This window comes from Mus musculus, chromosome 18 (assembly GCF_000001635.26).
Source record: "Mus musculus strain C57BL/6J chromosome 18, GRCm38.p6 C57BL/6J".
Taxonomy (NCBI): Eukaryota; Metazoa; Chordata; class Mammalia; order Rodentia; family Muridae; genus Mus; species Mus musculus.
The window spans coordinates 21,908,732-21,929,084 of NC_000084.6; the positions used below are offsets into that span (position 1 = coordinate 21,908,732).

At 38.5% G+C, this 20,353-nt stretch overlaps 1 protein-coding gene across 1 annotated transcript in view; it reads right to left on the reverse strand.

The window, feature by feature from the left end:
* The window catches only part of Ccdc178 (coiled coil domain containing 178), a 360,500-nt gene that overhangs the window by 97,835 nt on the left and 242,312 nt on the right, over positions 1–20,353 (reverse strand). Inside the window, exon 21 of the mRNA NM_027616.3 lies at positions 6,216–6,365. Within this exon, the coding sequence (NP_081892.2) occupies positions 6,216–6,365 (150 nt within the window). The remainder of the gene's footprint in view (positions 1–6,215; positions 6,366–20,353) is intronic.

Genomic DNA, 20,353 nt, shown 5'->3' on the forward strand with positions numbered 1-20,353 from the left:
CGAAGGAGAATTCTCCTTCTAAAGAGCATCAAAGACTTTAACATAAAACCAGAAACACTGAATCTGAGAGAAAAGAAAGCAGGGATTTCACCCTGTCTTATTGTCTCTTGTTTTGTGCTTTCTGGCTGCTGTCTTTTGGAGACCTGCTCTTCTTGCGGGAGGAATGAGAAAGAAAATAGATCTGGGGGAGAGGTAGGTGGGGAGGAGCTGGGGGGAGGGGAGGGAGGGGAAACTGTGGTCAGGGTGTATTGCATGAGAGAAGAATCTATTTTCAATGAGAAAGAAACAAAAGAGGAAAATACAAGATTGGAAAAAAGTAAAAAAAAAATGATAAGGTGAAAAAACAAATCAAATAATCAAGAAACATACTAAGAACATATGTGGTGGTATAGGAGTAGGGGTTGGTACAATTTTTTTTCTTGTCTTATTTTTTCTGTGTTATACTTATGACTATTGATGGTGAAAAAGTTTTCATAAATATACCATAAGTATATTTAACTGCAGATAAAAGAGCATCCTTCTAAAGAGGTACTTTAAGCATTCTTCTAAAGATGCCAAAAGGCATATTCTAAAGGAGATCTACTAAGGAGCATCTTTCTAAAGAGGTCCTGCCAAAGAGGTTCTTTAAGCATCCTTCTAAAGGTCCTCCCAAAATGTCCTTCAGCCTCCTTCTTCTGAACATCCTTTTTATTTTTATTTTATTTATTTTTTATTTGTTTTTTTTTTTTTGACACAAGGTTTCTCTGTATAACATAGCCCTGCCTGTCCTGGAACTCACTCTGTAGACCAGGCTGGCCTCAAACTCAGAAATCTGCCTGCTTCTGCCTCCCAAGTGCTGGGATTAAAGGTGTGCACCACCACTGTCCAGTTGAGCATCCTTTTTAAAGAACCTCATTGTAAAGAAAATCCTTCCAAAGAGGATATTTCTAAAGAGGTCCCTCTAACGAGATCTTTCTTTGTCTCAGGACATACAGAAGCTTACCAGTCATCTGAGTGGATGTATGAGAAATAAGAACATTTCTAGCAGCACACGGACGAATACAATAAAAATACCTCATAGCTTCCTTTTATTTTAGAAAACTTATTGTGTTTTCACTTTTATTTTGTTACTAATCTATTATATGGTGAGGTAAATTTTAATTTACAACTGAGAAAAAGTGAGATTCAAAAAAGTAAACAACTAACAAGGAATCCTTTCAATACTGTCTGATGAAACTTTTACTCCAGTCCCTGCTGTCTGCCTTCTCAAACATTCTGAAAGCAGAACTGGAGTTTTATTTACTTATTTATTTTCTTTTTGTTTTTTTCGAGACAGGGTTTCGCTATATAGCCCCGGCTGTCCTAGAACTCACTCTGTAGACCAGGCTGGCCTCGAACTCAGAAATCTGCCTGCCTCTGCCTCCCGAGTGCTGGGATTAAAGGCGTGCGCCACCACGCCCGGCTAAAACTGGAATTTTAAACTGCAACTTATAGCATACCCGTATGGGTAATGTCAATAGGAAGAAAGACTCATTAACTATACTCCTTAAGCCTAGGTAAGTTGTTAAATAATTACTATTCCTTTAATTTTTGAAAACTGAATCCCAAGGCCAAAGGTTTGAAGGAAAACTATCATGTATTGTTTCTAAATGTCTGGGTAATATATGTATAGTGACTATATTATGTTACTCTTATAATACAGCTTTCCTCCGTTTTTAATCTATCTTCCTTTTGATTCATGAATTTTTACTTTTCTTCTTTTACCACAATAGAAGTGTTTACAAATAGAGGTAGGATTTCCTACAATATCAAGTAATGAGAAATACTCAGCTATAACTGCAAATGTCCAAAGTATCTTCATTCTTAGTAAGGAGATAAATATCCAAACTTGGGGAATATATATCAAAAAGAAGGTTTAGAAACACATCATACAAAGTACAGTTAGAATTAGCACTATAAGTATATAATACCATATGTACATTTACAAATTAAATAAATAATTATGATTGATCATAATAATTAAATATAAATAAATATTAGCAAGAGGATTAAAAACAAAGAATGTTTGCATTTTAAATATCTTCCAAAATTCAATTCCTAACATCAGTATCACTTAGTTATGAAATATCACATTAAATATACAATATTATATAAATATGCAATAAAACATTAAGAGAGGAAACCATATCATTTTTGTGATAGAATGTCTAGACTTCTATTTGAGACCCCTAGACTGACTAAATTTTACTTTTTGAAGGTCCCACATATGATATATAATTAATTTTTAAAGTAAAAAAGTCAATACAAGAGATAGAAGAGAGTATCTCAGGCATAAGAGTTACCATAGAAGATATGGACACAATGGTCAAAGACAGTACAAAGTGTAAAACTCTAACCTAGCATATGCAGGAGACAATGAAAAGACCAAACCCAAGAATAAGAGGAATAAAAGAGAATGAAAAAATCCCAGGTCCTAGGGCCATAAAACATCTTCAACAAAATCATAAAAGAAACCTTGTCTAACCTAAAGAAAGAAATGGCTATAAATGTACCAGAAGCCTACAAAACACCAAATAGATTGGACCAGAAAAAAATCCTCCTGTCACATTATAATCAAAACACTAAATGCACAGAACAAAGAAAGAATATTAAAAGCTATAAGGGAAAATGGCCAAGTAATATACAAAGGCAGACCTATGAGAATTACAACAGACTTCTCAACAGAGAATCTAAAAGCCAAATGATCCTGGACAGATACCATGCAGACCCAAAGAGACCACAATTGACAGTCTAGGTTATTATACCCAGAAAAACTCTAAATTAACATAAATGGAGAAACAAAGACATTCCATGACAAAACCAAATGTAAACAATATTTTCTATTAATCCAGCACTACAGAGGATACTAGAAGGAAAATTCCAATGCAAGAAGTGCAACTAGAGCCAAGAAAACACAAGAAATTAATCATCTCACAATGAAACCAAAAGAAGAGAATCACACACACATAACATCATCTCCAACAACAAAAATAACAGGAACTAACAATCACTGGTTTTTAATATTTCTCAACAGCAACAGACTCAATTCCCCAGCAAAAGACATAGGCTAACAGACTGGAAACAGAAACAGGATCCAGCATTTTGCTGCATACAAGAAAAACAGCTCAGTGACAAATACAGACACTAGCTACCTCAGAGTAAAAGACTGGAAAAAGTTTTCCAAGCAAGTGGTCCCAAGAAACAAGCTGGAATAGTCATTCAAATATCCAATAAAATAGAATTTCAACCAAAAATTCTCAAAGGAGATGGGATAGGACACTTGAAGCAATCTAAGTAAAATCATGGACAAGTCTGTCCACTCTCTTCATATCTACTCAGTACAGTACTCAAAGGTCTGGCTAGAGCAATTAGACAAGAATAGGAAATCAGAGGAATACAAATTGGAAAGGAAGATGTCAAGGTAACAGTATTTGCAGATGATATGATAATATGCATTAATGACCTCAAAAATTCTAATAGAGAACTCCTACAGCTGATAAACAAGTTCAGCAAAGTGATTGGATATAAAATTACCTCAAACAAATCAATAGGCTTTCTTAATACAATGATAAATGAGCAGGGAAAGAAATTAGGGAAGCAACAGCCTTCACATAGTTACAAATAATATAAAATATCTTCCTGTAACTCTATCTAAGCAAGTGAAAGATCTGTATGACAAGGACCTCAAGTCCAAAGAAATTGAAGAAGATCTCAGAAGATAAGATCTCCCATGCTCATGAATTGGTAGGATTAATATAGTAAAAATGGCCATCTTACCAAAAGCAATCTATAGCTTCAAAGCAATCCCCATCAAAATTACAACTCAATTCTTCACAGACACTGAAAGAGCAATTTTCAACTTCATGTGGAAAAACAACATACCCAAGATAGCAAAAACATTTCTCAATAGTAAAAACATTTCTGGGGGAAATCACCATCCCTGACCTCAAGCTGTACTACAGAGAAATTGTTATAAAAACAGCATAGTATTGGTTCAGAGACAGATAGATTGATCAATGGAATAAAACCGAAGACTCAGAAATAAATCCACACACCTATGGAGACTTGATCTTTGACAAAGAAGCCAAGACCATACCATGAAAGAAAGAAAGCATCTTCAATAAATGGTGCTGAATGTCTGCATGTAGAAGAATTCAAATTGATCCATATTTATCACCTTGTATAAAGCTCAAGTCCAAGTGGATTAAGGACCTCAACATAAAACCAGATATACTGAATCTAATAGAAGAGAGAATGGGAAATAGCTTCGAATGCATTGGCACAGGGGAAAATTTCTTGAACAGAACACCAACGGCTCAGGCTTTAAGATCAACAATTGACAAATTGGACCTCATGAAACTGAAAAGCTTCTTTTTCAGACAAAGGATACTGTTAATAGGACAAAATGTCAACCTACAAATTGGGAAAAGATCTTCACCAACCCTACATCCTATAGAGGGCTAATATCTAAAATGTACAAAGATCTCAAGAAGTTAGACTTCAGAAAACCCAATTTAAAAAATGGGGTACAGAGCTAAACAAATAATTATCAACAGAGAAATTTAGAATGGCCTAAAAGCACCTAAAGAAATCTTCGGCATCCTTAGTCATCAGGGGAATACCAATCAAAACAACCTTGAGATTCCACTTCACACCAATCAGAATGGCTAGGTTCAAAAACTCAAGTGACAGCACGTGCTGGCAAGGGCGTAGAGAAAGACGAACACTCCTATATTGCTGGTGGGATTGGAAACTGGTACAACCACTCTGGAAATCAATGTGGCAGTTCCTTAGAAAACTGGAAATAGTTCTCTGTATATACCCAAAAGATATTCCCCCATACCACAAGGACATGCTCCACTATGCTCAAAGCAGTCTTATTTGTAATAGCCAGAAGCTGGAAACAACCCAGATGCCCCTCATCTGAAGAATGGATGCAAAAAATATGGTTCATTTACAGAAGGGTATACTATTCAGCTATTAAAAAACCAGGATTTCATGAACTTTGCAGGTAAATGGATAGACTTAGAAAAATACCATCCCAAGTGAGGTAACTCAGACCCAAAATGACATGCATGGTAAGTACTCACAGATAACTGGACATTAGCTAAAAAGTTCCCAATAACCATAATACAACTCACAGACCTTATGAAGCTTAACAAGGGGGAAGGTCCAAGTGAGGATACTTCAATACCACTTAGAAGGGAGAGCAAAATAATCATGGGAGGCAGAGGGATGGAGGGACCTGGGTGGGAGAGGGGACTGTGAGAGGAAATGGGGGCCAGGATCAGGTATGGGGGTGTGAGACAGGAAAGAAGCCCAGAGGGCCAGGAGAATGAGTAGAAATATGCAGCAGTGTGGAGGTGGACATGGGGGGAAACTCTAGAAAGTCCCAGAGACCTGGGAAATGAGAGGCTCCCAGAACTCAGTGGGAATGACATTAGCCAAAATGTCCAACAGTGGGGAGATGTAACCTGAAGAGAACAGCCACAATAGATAGACATGGACTCCAGTTGAGGCATGGGCTACCCACCCATCTTCAAAATTTTTGACCCTGAATTGTTCCTGTCTAAAGTAAATTCGGGGACACAAATGGAGCACAGATTGAAGGAAAGGCCATCCAGTGACTGGCCCAATGTGGGATCCATCCCATGTGCAGACACTAAATCCTGACACTATTACTGAAACCATGTTGTGCTTGCAGACAGGAGCCTAGCTTGGCTGTCCTCTGAGAAGCTCTACCAGCAGCTGGCTGAGACAGATGCAGATACTTACAGCTAATCTTTGGACTTGGTCAGGGACCACTGTGGAAGAGTTAGGGAAAGGACTGAAAAAGCTGAAGGAAACTGCAACCTCATAAGAAGAACAACATTATCAACTAGCCAGGACCCCTCAGAGCTCCCAGAGACTAAGCCACCAACCAAAGAACATACATGGGCTGGTCTGTGGCCCCAACTACATATGTAGCAGACAATCGCCTTGTCTGGATTCAGTGGGGGTCCTGTAGAATCTTCATTCCCCAGGGAAGGGGGATGCTGGTGAGGATAGGTAGGGGTGGGTGCATGTAGAACACTCTCTCAGAGGCAAAGGGAAGGGGGATGGGGTGAAGAATTCCAGTAGAAGGGAGCAGGAGGGGGGATATTTGGAATGTAAATAAATAAAATAATTTAATAAAAAGTAAAATAAAAAGTCAATACCTTTTTCTTATCAGAAAGAGAAAAATTGAGTGATAGCAGTCTGTCATATCCATTGAAGTAAGATTCTTTCTCCTTTAAGAAAATAAGCTGTGCGCTTTGATATTCTTTGGCTAAACGCAGGTTTTCTTCCAGTAAATCATCTTGACATTTCTAGAAGAAAAAATGTATTAATATATATATATATGTGCATTTGTATATTTACTCCAGACACATATAAGTTAAAATCATGCAAATCTGTTTGGATGTTTATATTTTTAAAATACTCAAAAATATTCTAATACATAATGTATAAATAAACAAAATAATGGAAAATGTGTGCTTGACACCAACAAGCTCCTTAGTTATACTCATTTTGGACGCAGGGATTTAGCTTGCTTTACTTATTTGTTTTTGAACAACGACGCGTGATTTCTCTGAGTGCAACTACCTTTTACAGACTTCTCTGTCAACCCAGTGACCAAGCTGCCCTAGGAGACACCACTCCACACCCCTGAAGCTTTCTTCCTGTTCCCCACACGGGTTTCTTTCACATGTTCCTGTGCTCAAATGGGTAGAAAACACTTCTGTCTATAGGATTTGGGTGTTGACATTCAGAAAATGTTCACAGAAACAGAGAAGAGGATTAGGACTAGCTCATTTTGTAGTGTTTGTCATGCAAACAGGAGGACTGTCCCATCTTCAGGACCCATTTTAAAAGCCAAGCTTTGTGGTAAACAGTTATACTCTCAGCATTGAGGAGGCAGAGGTTACAGTCTAGACTAATGAGCTGGAAGCCCCAGATCCAGTGAGAAATCCATTTCATGAAACTAAGAGATGGCTCCAGAGGAACCACATCTGTGCTTGTGCTCTGACCTCTGCTCATGCACTATGCCATGGGCATTTGCACACACACACACACACACACACACACACACACACACACACACACACACCACTAAATAAGTAAAATGTAATAAAATTATTAAAAGAAGTTTGCTCTTAGATGCTTCAGAAACTAAAATTTACTAACAGACTTTAATATTTTCAGACATGTTAATCTAATCATTCCTTTGGTGTGAATCTATTCTGAATTAACAACACTTGATCTAATATATAATTCACCTGGCTGAAAATGTTTTGAGACCCATAAAGAGATTAACCATGGTGATTAAACTACTAGATATAAAATAACTAGTGTAAAGTAGTTAAAGCATTCCTGTGTGAAAGGCACTCTCTCATCAAACCTTTGGTTTTGCTGTTAGAAATCATAGATGGTATGAGAATCTGAACAGGAAAATGTAATTCAGCAGAAAATTGCCTGTACAAATATTTCTGTATTTATACACCTAAAGATTTATTAAGGCCAGCAGACATATTTCTCATGGAGTCCTGATCTCCCTATTGATCAGGAGTGATAAACACTGTCATTAGTGTTCTTCAGGAAGCCAAAATGATGAACTGCAATACATCTCACATGCCCTTGTCCTAATTCTGGTGTGATTATTCAAAGTATTGGGATATTGCCTCTTGTAAACTGACCTGTGCGTACATAGAATTGTATTTCCTTAGGATTACAAAGTTTGTGAATATTTTCATTTGGTGGAGTCACTTTTTTTTTTTTTTGGTGGAGTCACTTTTTAAATGATAACTGTCATGCATTTTGATACCTAAACATTCATTAGGATCTCTCAGTTTGTTGAATTGAAAACCTGATAAGTGTACTACTGCTGTAAGATAAGGCCACTTAAGATTTTGTTTGTTTATTTGCTAGTCTGAATCACTGAATATGAATTTTGTGTATGTATGCACTCAGGTACATGCAAGTTTGTGTATATCAGAGGACATCCTTGGGTGTGAAACTCTGGGTTCACATTGGCTTGTAACATTAACTAATTCACTCATTCATTTATTTTCTCATTCAGTTATTTATTTAAGACATTTTATATATTTGCTCAGACTTGATAGCATGTCATAAGAATTTTGTGGTATTGTGGGAAAAATTTATTAACAAATTACATAAATACATAATTAGACTGCTGCATTCTAGGTTTTTTTTTTACTTTGGTTTACATATATATTAAATTTATTCAAAATAGTATATTTCAATATTATACTTGTTATTTATTTGGTTCTCATTATTAAGAATGATTGAAATGATTAACATTGGGAGTGAGTGCTGATAAAGAGGAGATTCCTGAATACCTGCTGATCACGTTCATAATTGAATAAGTAAACATTTAGTGTAATATGATATTTAAAATCATTTGTTAATCTTTGATGATTAGGAGATATGACAGTTTCTTCTCCTAGTATTATATTAGGAAATTAAATATACCAATGAGGAGCTGAGTAGAAGCCACTTTGTAAGTTTCATGAGTTCTGGGACTAGTAACTTGTTCAGACAAAAGGTGTTTCTCAGAATAGCTGATGCAACTAGGTATAGGTATATTATAAATAAATGAATGGTCAAATGCAAGAATCCGTAGGTGAAGTATTAGTGGATTGCTAGTCAGATGGATGGGTGAATGAACTGATGGATGAATGGATACATGAATAAATAGATAGACAGATGAAGGAATGAATGAAAGAAAGGATGAATGTATAGGAGACAAATGAAGAATTAACATAATACCACCTAGACACGGCCTATATTTTCCATTTTAGAACCATATATTTTATTTGCCAACTCCTGCGTGATAGCCTTTGTGACACTACAAGATACTATAATGGTAAAGATTCATGTAAATTATTTCCACTCTATATGAGTGAAAAAATTATTCAGTAGGACAGGATATGGCACAATAAGGTTTTACACTTCAGATTTTTTTTAGGGATATGTGCATTGCCTGGATTTAGCTGCTGTTATTTAGAGCTTTGGGTTTTTCAAAACAGTTGAAGTTATATATAGCTTTTGTTGTCAGGGGGAATTACTTGCTAGGCCTGTGGGCCTCAAAGTACTCCTACAGAAAAACATTTTCCTCATCGACTCATAGAAATCCTGTAAAAAGAAGACAAATCAAGACTCCAAATTATCTAAACAGTCTTATTTTGTTTCTCATTGAGTTTTCCTTACTCTTTAAATGGTGGATTTGATATTGGACTTTGTCTTCATTTTCAGTTTAATTTTCTCACTATTTCCTCTTTCCATTCCTTTCCCGTAGGATAAGTGGGTATAGGGCATGACATTGGGAGAAGTGTGCACCTTCTGGACCAACCTGTGAATAGCATTTCACCTCTCCTGCTGATAGTTATACACAAAGCTGGACTAAGCTGAACATATGCATTGACTCATGAATTCCACACACAATAAAGAAGAGTCCAACAGTTACTTCAGTGAGAAAATATCCTACCCAGCATGCTCAAATTTTATTCTAACCAGATGTGTGACGCAATAAAAAAATAAAAATTCAGATAGGACAATGGAAACCTAGTGTAGCATTTAACTTTCCAGTGCCTACTAGAAAGATGGTGTATCCTAACAAGGTTGTCTTTACTGAATTTTCCCTGAGCAACTGTATGAGATGTTATTATTCTTGCTTTACAGAAAAGGGAGTCAAAACAATGAGACATTAAATAGGGAAATTCATAGTTTTGGAAAATGGCCACAACAATATTTTTAGTCAAATATGTTTTTTTTAAAAAAGCTTTTCATTCCATATACAGGTCAAGTCTATTTGCTCCTTTCATAGTTGCTTAATATATTTGTGGTTTATCCAGCCAGTCAAATATTGTAGAAATAATGCTGTGACTTTTCAACTAGTTCATAGATAACATAGTTGGGTATATACAACTTCTGTTTGGCCTTCTCATTCAGGACACTTGGTGACTACTGTTTAGTAAGAGATCTAGATCATAGAGGGAGACTATATGTCAGTGGGACAATGAAGAGTCTTGACATCAACTGTCAGTGAATGAGATATCTAGAGATAGATCCAGAGCCCAGTGTCTAAATTTTTTAGACACCATCAAGCTGATGGTCTAGAATTGAGATACAGAGACAGTCCATTCCTCTTACACCCTATCCAATTTTGTGTCATAGAGCCATGAACATCATAAATGGCCACATTACACAATGAAGTTTTGAATATTGTTATGACAAGAACAACCAATGCACCAATATCTTGCACAACACGACAAAGGTTTAAGTGGAGTCCCTGACCTTTGATCAGGACATACTGCCAGTGGATCACATACCAACAAGTGCAATGTACCACTATATGAGTCAGCACCCTTACAAAAGTTGCAGCATTGTCTTCACAAAACCTAATGGCATCCAACAATGGAGACAAATCACTAAGCTCCCTTTTGCTCAGTCCACATTTGCCCTGTAATCTGCCACACTCGAGGTTTGTTACCACAGGTAAAGTAGGCCACTGAGAGAAAGAGAACTTTGGCCCCTATAATTCACTATGAGCTTGTTGGGTATATATAATCTGTTTCTTTGTGATATTTTATTTACGAAATTATGTAGCCCGTACTGTGCTTTGATTAGGAATGACATATTCACTGATAAGTCCTAGATCATGAGCTTTCCAACCAGAAGACTGAAGAATTTGAGATAATGGTTGAATGCAGCCGTGAAATTATACCATAGAGGCCAATAAAAGTCAAACCCTGGAGAAAGTCTCAATTCCCCAAAAATGTACTTTAAAGATGGACTAGACGTGAAGGAGATGATAAAAGAAACATGTGACTCAAACTAGAAAATGGCTTTGGTTAAAAGATTTGCATTGTAACCATACATGTAGAAAACCTATGAGTTTGCCTTAAACTATGTTATAAAATAAATCATGTTGTCATGTGCTATCCATGTCCTCAATGATGCTTAGTATAGGTACTCAGATCTGGCTCTCTGGAGAGAGGGGCCAGGTTCTATCAGTATGTACTCTAACAGAGTTGTCATATCCTGACCCACTTCTAATTCAAAATCTCCTTTTCCAATATAATTATTAATTATCTGCTGCTGTCTCTTCTGATCTTTCCTGATGATGTATCTGTCATTTGATTCTTGCTTATTAATTTTGCTTCTGACTGCTCCTTACTTCTCCCATGCACTCGAATGGAAGCAACTGCTATGTGCACATAGACCATACCATTCCAATTTTAACCCCGAGTCTGAAAAGAATGGATTCTCCTCAGAAAACACCAGCACATTAAAGTTGTATCGTTAGTATTTGTTGACAAATTTTACTCCCTCATGCTTACTAGCTTTTCTCTTATCTATTTGTTCATTCATCTGCTTGTTCTACAAACCTTTACTAAGTTGATTCTATGGTTCCAGCTCTGTGGCTAATCTAGGGATTAAAAAGATTATGGTATGGTAGCACTCAGTAGGGGCTCCAGGCTAGGATGAGAAGAGCAGAAGAGCAAACCAGTGTAGGAGATGTATAGTGCACCTAGGATCAAAGTCACTCTGCCACATGGACTGGCATACCCTTGAGCAAATTTGAGAATAAAGGGAAATGTTTTCTTGGCCCCTTTAGGGTTTTTAGGGCATTGCTATATAACTTGTGAATTAGATTCACATAGATACGTTACATATTCTGCAGTCCATTGGTATTTAAGTTAGTGCTGATGGCACAAGCAATGAAGGACACCCACACAGCCCATCCCCCACCCCACCCCACCTCACTAATGGACAGTGTTGTAACTCAGGATCAGTTGCAAGTACTGAAGTTTTAAGAGTTGTGGCCTCACAGAAGCCGAGGCACTACATAGTCTGATCTAGTTTTGATATGGACAGTTTCCTTAGGTCCATGTGTTGAAGATTTGGTCTCCAGCAGGTAGAACTAGTTGAGGACTAGGTAAAGGAAACAGGTCATGGGGACATGAATTTCCTAGATGTGTTGTGTCCCAGACATTTGTTGCTGTTTTCTGGCTGATATGAGGCAAGTACCTTCCCTCCTCTATGTATTGCCACCATGTTGTTCTGCCTCACTGCAGTCCAGAAGCAATAGAAATGGGCTAAATATGGATCGAAGTTTCTGAATCTGGGAGCCAAAAATAGTCTTTCCTTCTTTAAGCTATTTCTCTTTTGGTGATTGTCAGAGTAATAGAAAAGTGACTAAACACTATCAATTATGTACCACCTAATCTGCATCTGCATGGTTCTCCAAACTTCTTGGAAATAGGTTGGTGATTTGCGCACAGGAGAACTTTGGGTAAATGGGGTTTTGGAGTTTGGAAGTGCATAAATGTGCATTTGGGTGCATATGCATGTGTTCATAAGTGTGCACATGGATGAGAACAACAATTCCAGGTATGTTTCTTAGGTGTCATCTACCTTCCTTGCTTTTTAGTTCTCTCTGGCCTGGGGCTCACCAGGCAAGATAGGCTGGTTGGCCAGCAAGCCCCAAGGGATCTGCTTGTCTTCTTCTCCCTAGAACTGGGATTACAGTAAAACTGGCTTTTAAAAATGTGGGTTCTGGGAATTGAACTCAAGTCTTTATGCTTATGAGGCAAGTCTTTTTTTGCATGAGCCATCAACCCAGTCTTTTAGTGACATTTTGATGCCATTGAAGTAAACATAATGACTAAGATTGATTTCATAGAATGTGCAGATATAGGCTTCTGAATAAATAAGTCTGAGGACTAGGTCTCCAGCTCGCTATGAATATTCACCTCAGAAGTGCTCTTTTTGGTGAACATGCATTAGGCTACACCCATAGCACCCTGGATATGCTCAACTTCACCAATGCACATGCACAGTGAACACAAATGTTCAGAAACATATACCAATTCTCCAACATTACAGCGGAGATGGACTATATAGGCTTTATTAGATGCATCACCTACTGTGTGCACAGAGGCATTATTGCATAGCTACCCCCTTAAAATCTATATGCCAATTACTACAGAAAGCAGGAGTTCTCCCCAGTGTTCTAGAGGAGCAAGCCTGTAAGAGTGATATGTGTCGATACCCTGAAGCCTCAGAGGAGTAAATAACTGTTTTAACTCTCCCAGGACCAACTTCCTTGTCTGTGCTGCCATGGTAACCAGTCTCTTGTCCAACTTGAGTTCTGTGATAATTAGTCTTAAAAGAACATTCTTGATTTGTAAGTGAACAAATCAGCCCTCAGCATCAAGGTTGTTGTATGCCTCAAAGTCTGCAATGATGGTTTTTGACAATATGTTCTATATTAAATCATTAATTAAAAAAATACAAAAAGCACTTAGTGGGCAAGTGATATATTCAGATCCTGGAAGAGAAACTGCTGGGGGAAGCTTGTATTAGGAGCTGGCCATGCAGAGCTCTCCCTGCCAGACTTCCAGGTCAGGGTTTCTGTAACTATGCTACTCCAGCACTCAAAACGAACTCCTCATCCTAGCTTCCCAACTAGGTCTCGTTGTAGATGATTTCCTGTTTTGATTTATTAAACATTTCTAATAATCATTATCACATTGCCTCTTGCAACTGATATGTGACTTGGAATTTGTGACTGTTTCACATTAATTATATCTGTTCCTTGTCTTTACATTTCTTTTCATTGTATGTGTCTGGCCAGGGGCTATAAATAATACCACATGGAAAAAATACAGTTTCAGAGTAGGAGCTTTCCATCAGATAAGGAGTTTGAGCCATTCACAGAGATAATGTCATTAGATCAGGCTGTTAAAGGCAGAATCTATAGACACACTGAGTACTGCTATGATAGACCAGTTCTGGGCAAAGTAATGAGCCAACATTGAGCAAAGGGTCAGCTTTTTAATGGATTTCCAAATATAGTGCACATATTGGACTCTGCACATGTTCTCAACAGGAAACCTCAGTCCAGAAATAGAGACATTTAATAATTACTCAGAAGCACTCAATTAATGAGGGTATGTGTTTAAAAGGAACACTTTCCTCTATAGGAACATTTAAGAACACTTACAAGAGTGTCTCTTATACTATGTGTTTGCTGTGAGACAGTCTCATGTCTCCCAGGCAGGCTTTGAACTCACCATGGAGTGAAGGATGAAGTGCAGGTTTTGATCTCTACCTCCCAAGTGCCGGGATTCAAGTTGTGGAACATTGTGGCTAGTTTTGCACAGTGCTGTGGATTCAACTCGGGTTTTCCTGCATGCTAGACATGAGTTCTACCAGCTGAACCATGCACCCAGCTTAAGTTAGGCATTAACTTTCTACTTGATCAAATTTTCTTTTGTACTAGATATTCCTTCAGAGCAAACGGTTTCAGCCTTTCTAAAGTTGCAGCCCTTTAATACATAGCTCCTCACATTGTGGCAACCCACAGCCATAAAATTATTTCATTGTTACTATACAACTGTACACACTACTGTTAGGAATCATACTTTAAATATTTTTTCAGATGGCCTTAGGTGACCGTTTTGGCTTCCAAACAGGTTGTGGGGGGGTGGTGACCCACAGGTTGAGAACCATATCCTTAGGTATTCCAACTAGCTGATTACAGAAACAAATAGGGAATAAACATGAACAGCAAGAGAGAAGCAGTGTCCCCTAACTGTATTCCCAATGAAACACTCCAAATTAAAGTACACGACTTAAATAAAGTGTGTGACATCTTGGAGACAATTCTGAATTAGTAGCTGATCATGGCAGTATTAATTTCGCTAACGTATTTGTTATTAAACTTTAAGTTTTAACTTAAGTATTCTTGTTCTTAAGGATGTTTTCCTGTGGTGTGATTTAAAATTATGAAACAGAGACATGGCCTTCTTTCCCTGTAAAGTATGCTCATGATTATTTCAATTTAATTATACTCAATTTGTTTATATATTAAAACTGTTTTTTTTTGTTTTGTTTTTAGGGTTTTTTTTTTTTTTGATTGTGTCAATCTTTAGTGAAGGGCCCAACCACCATTTCCTCTTCCAGAGAAAGTCCTGCTTAGGATAGTTTAAGATTTAGAAGGGTTTCCTGTTTACGCACATTTTAATGATGTACGTTTCTACTTCACTGGTGGCAAAGACTGATCAGTCATGGAAAGGTCACTTAACACTAAATAGACCCTTTCTTTATGTAATTACAAAGAATAATATCTTTGTGCTGATGGCACTGCACACCGAGTGGGTGATGCAGAGAATTAATGTGCTGCCTTGTTGGCCCATGGGATGCACATTCTGATACAATAACCACAACTTATTCTAATTACGCTGCTTTAAAAGGTCATCAGCAGAAAAGAGTAAAGGAATTATAACTACGTCTATCATAGAGGAGCAGTGCACCACGTAAGTGCACTGCATGAGCAGACCTCACTCCTCCATTACAAACTAGAGAGGAGTTAACGTAAAAGGAGAAAGGGCGAGGAAGCGGATATGTGTGTGCAGAAATTGCTGACAAAATTCAAAGGTGCAATTCCTTTCTTTCTTTCTTCCTTTCTTCCTTCCTTTCTTTCTTTCTTTCTTTCTTTCTTTCTTTCTTTCTTTCTTTCTTTCTTTCTTTCTTTCTTTCTTTCTTTCTTTCTTCTTTATTGATGAGTTTTGATAACCTGGTCTCTTGGTATATTGGGAGATAAGGCTTAATTTTGAACTTGTTCATTGTCATGTCCATGCTCATATTATGACAGATTAAAAATAAATTTCCTTTCTTAGAAAATAACACATGCCGATTAGATGACACACATAACCACAAAGTGGTACGTCATGCAGCCACTGTCATTTCTACCTTCAGGTTAGCTTTACACATGATGTAGTTATTCAGGAATAAGAATTGACAACAGCAAACAACAACCCCCTCCCCCAATCTTCTTACATTTATGGTGTGGAAATGGAGGACAAGAGTGCCAGCTTCTTGTCTTAGATCATACATGAATAATACCAAGTCCAGATGTGTGTCTGGTATAGTTTGCATCAACACCCTTTCCTGGCTTCAGTCTATTCTCAGTCTCAGATCTGAGTCACAGCCTTCCTGAGTCTAAACTGATAGTTTGAATGCTCTTACTTCTGAATACCCTCAAGATAATTAATTACCTTTTGTAATTTTTGAGGGTATTCAGAAAAAGAAAACACTAGATATTCTTTGAAAAAAAATGTTTTTTTTTTTAAGTTTAGGTATTTCTTCCTGGTTTTTCCAAGTATCATAAAGCACAAAATAGAGGTACCAAAGGCAAGATGTTCACAGTCTGATAAAAGTCCCTCATTCATACATTGTCTGTGTTGATAATGTTAGTTCCATTATCCCTCTCATCACAAAACCCCACACATATCTCTATCTACTTTTGCTCAGTATTTGGGTCACCCCTCTATCCTTGGCATCCATCTCAAGTATACGTAGGCTCCAAAGCAGCTGAAGCACCTCTTATCTTGAGTTGTGTCTACTGTTCAAATGAGCTTCATCCCAGAGAAGAGGACAAAGGATCAGTAAACCATAGCTCTGCAGTAAAATCTATACCACTCCTGCTTTTTTTCTTAGATATTTTCTTTATTTACATATCAAATGTTATCCCCTTTCCTGGTTTCCCTTTCAGAAACCCCCTATCCCTTTCCCATCTCTTCCTGCTCACTTACCCACCCACTCCACTTCCTGTCCATGGCATTCCCCCACACTGGGGCTTCGAGACTTCGAAGGACCAAAGGCCTCTCCTCCCATTGATAATCAACAAGGCCATCCTCTGCTACATATGTGGCTGGAGCCATGAGCCTCTCCATCTGTACTCTTAGTTTGGTGATTTAGTCCCTGGGAGCTCTGGGGGTACTGGTTGGTTCATATTGTTGTTCCTCCTATGGGGCTGCGAACCCCTTCAGCTCCTCGAGTTCTTTCTCTAGCTCCATCATTTGGAATGCAGTTCACTGGCACATCAATGTCCAAGTTCATTTACTCATACTTATATTGCACATGGCCTATTTTACACTTACAGTTGCATTAAAGCTGGAGAGATGGAATGGACTTCAAAACTTAAAATAGGTATTTTCAGTCTCTTTCCAGATCTTTTCTAGATCTTTAATTACTGTGCTGTACCAGTATACTTCACAATGAAGCTGCAATATAGACCTCACGTTCAAGGTCTATTGGAACTGTAGTTAGGTTTGTGTGGGAGGGACCGCTATTTCAAGGCATTTTCTTTTCCATTTTGACAGGGGCAAATACTAAAAAAGACAGTTACAACCAATCAATAATAACTTCAACAACGCTCCCTTAGAAGTAGTGAAAGTTTTCAGGTACTCTCAAAATGGAATCAATAGTTTTGCAGAAAGCTGTCAGACATGCTAAGATAGCATCGATAGTACTGAAGTGTCTCTTGTACCCATGTCTCATTTTGTTAAGTGTATTTCATAGAAGGCAGGCTAGAGGTCTGCTCAATTTTTGCTTCTGCAACTTCTATTGTGTGAGTCCAGGATGGACCTTATCTTGCCAAGCTGAATTTTAATTTTTGCAGATAATCTTCAGAATGGCTAATTAAATGTGATGTTCCTACCACCTTGCATGGCACAGTGGTTGGAGGAAGTGGTGTAGACATGCCCTGGAATGATGACCTTTAAAATGAGTACTAATCAGAGAATGAGGGAGAAAAAGGATGACTTCTAGACAATTCAGCACAAAGGGAAGGGTCGGTTTATGAGTTAAGGAAACATGAATCCAAGCTGCACATCTGCTACATATGAGGCTGTGTCTAGCCAGTGGACAACGTTCTTTGGTTGGTGGTTCAGACTCTGAGAGCCCCAAGGGTCCAGGTTAGTAGATTCTGTTGGTCTTCCTGTGGAGTTCCTATCTCCTTCAGGCCTGCAATCCTTCCTCATTTATTTTTTATAAGAGTCCTCAAGCTCCAGCCACTGTTTGGGGGCTTTTGAACAACTGGAGCGGGGCTAACCCCCAAATTGTTGCCTGTACTTGAGATATGTTCTTCCACCTGGGTTGCCTTGTCTGGTCTCAGGAGGAGAGGAAGTGGCTAAAATCTAAGAGACTTGAAGTGTCAGGATAGGAGGAATACTTGGGGTGGGGCACCTGCTTGGGGGGGGGGTGAGAAAGGAAGAGGGGATGGGAGAAGGATTGTGGGAGGAGATGGTGGGGAGGGTGGCAGTGAGCAGGTTGTAAACTGAATAAGTAAAAAATTAAATTAAACAAAAATCCCAACTCCCCAAAAAAGACTCGCAGTGACTGAAAGAAATTATGATGCAATATTTTGTTGTGTGTAGGCTAGTTGATCCATATTTGTAGTTTCCTCAGATGGTTAAGTGGGCAAATGATACATTTGAATGCATATAACTTTAACACAAAGTAATTCAAACCCCAAGCAAAGGAAGTCAAAGCCAATGCCAACATAATGAGTTACCAAATTTATGGCTATATTCCACCATGTCTTGTTTTTTTTTTCTCTCTCAAGTTTGCAGCTGTTCAGTTTCTTACCTCCCCATGACATAATATTTTTATTGATTCCTTCAAAATTTCACGTAATTCACCCTGATCTCAGTCACTCCCTGGTCAGTCTATGCCCACCCCCACCCCCCAAAACCTTTCTCTAAAAAAGAAGAAAAAAATACCAAGTCCTATTTGTGTTGCCCTCATACTTCTTGGATCAAGGTCAAACTCAGAGCAGCCAGGCCCTTAACGAAAACGGAGTCTTGTACCATCAACTTCAAAAGCCTTCAACTATGATATGCTACATTTCAGCATCCCCATCACAGTGTTTAAGCGTTTTCCTCATTGGCTTCCTGTCTAGACTGTTTATTTTGGGGAGGGGGTTGACACTGGAGAGGGAGAGGTTGTCACAGAAGCCTTCCATGTCTCTCAGTCTCAGTTATGTGCGTCTGCAGTCATTAACACCACTGAAAAAGAAGCATCCTTCCCCTTTATAGTCAGCAGCATAATGAATGGATCGAGGACTACATGGCTGCTGGCCTCAGCACAAACCATGGACCTCCCCATGGTCTCCAGTGGCAGCACAGATCACAGATACCCACAGGGCCTCCACCACAGCAGGGGCCACCACAGGGCCTCCACCACAGCAGGGGCCACCACAGGGCCACCACAGGGCCTCCACCACATCAGGGGCCACCACAGGGCCACCACGGGGCCTCCACCACAGCAGGGGCCACCACAGGGCCACCACAGGGCCTCCACCACAGCAGGGGCCACCGCAATACCATAGGCTGCAGCAGAGGCCACAGACATCTACCTTTTCATTTTCTCCAACAAAATATTTTTACTGACTATCTGGCAGTTTCACATCTATTTCCCCATCCCTTAGGAATGAGTGCTCAGTCCTCTAAGATCTTGGGACCACCAACATTCCTTATTCAGATACCATCTTTCCACCTTGCCATATTCCACAATCTGGTTTTTCAGGCTTTCTTCCTATACTGCCATTTGGAAACAAATGTAGGAAAAAACCAAACCCAGAAAACTTTTAAACTATTTTTTTTTCTTACCAACGTAAGCTATAGCTGTCTCTTTAGAATCCCACAGTAGAAGAAGGGCCATGGGTTGGGAGTTACACGGCTGTCTTGCTTCTGTTCCTGGCCAGATATAACTAACATAATCATGACAGTGAATGTGTGCGACTGCAAATCTTAACTCTACCTGAGAAGTTAGAGTCACAGAGACACTTTACAATTCTGTGTCATCTGGACATTTCAGCCTGGGAAAGAAGAATGGCAGCATCAACTAGGTAAGGAAATATAAGTGAGGGTAAACTCATGACACGGGCATTCACCTCCTCATACATAGAACTATGATGATAGTATCTAACTCTTAGTTTTCTGAAAAACTGAAGAGAAGAATGGACAGAAAAGAATACAGCAAGCTGGCCTCTCCATGGGCTAGGACACAAAAGGAAACAGTTTTGCATTTAGAAGATAGTTCCAATTGAGAAGTAGTTCTTAATGAATATAGAGTATGTGCTATGAGTGTCGTATGGTAAAGCCCATGAACATGCCAAGGGGCAGCTTAGTCCATAAGTGCTTCTCATGTAAGCAGACAGGCCTGAATTAAGTTCTATGGATGTAAACATTCACTCATGGGAAAAACACAAAACAAAACCCATCCAGCAATGGCTGATACCTGGTAATGAGTGCACTGAAAAAGCAGACACAGGAGAAAGACTGGATTTACTGACCAATCATTTTAACTGAATTAGTCACCCAGGCCCAGGTTCAGTAAGAGACTGACAAAAAATAAAATAAAATAAAATAAAATAAACTAGGAAAGGAAGAAAGAAAGAAAAACCAGAAAGAGTAATTGAGTGATTGAGCAGATTCCTGCT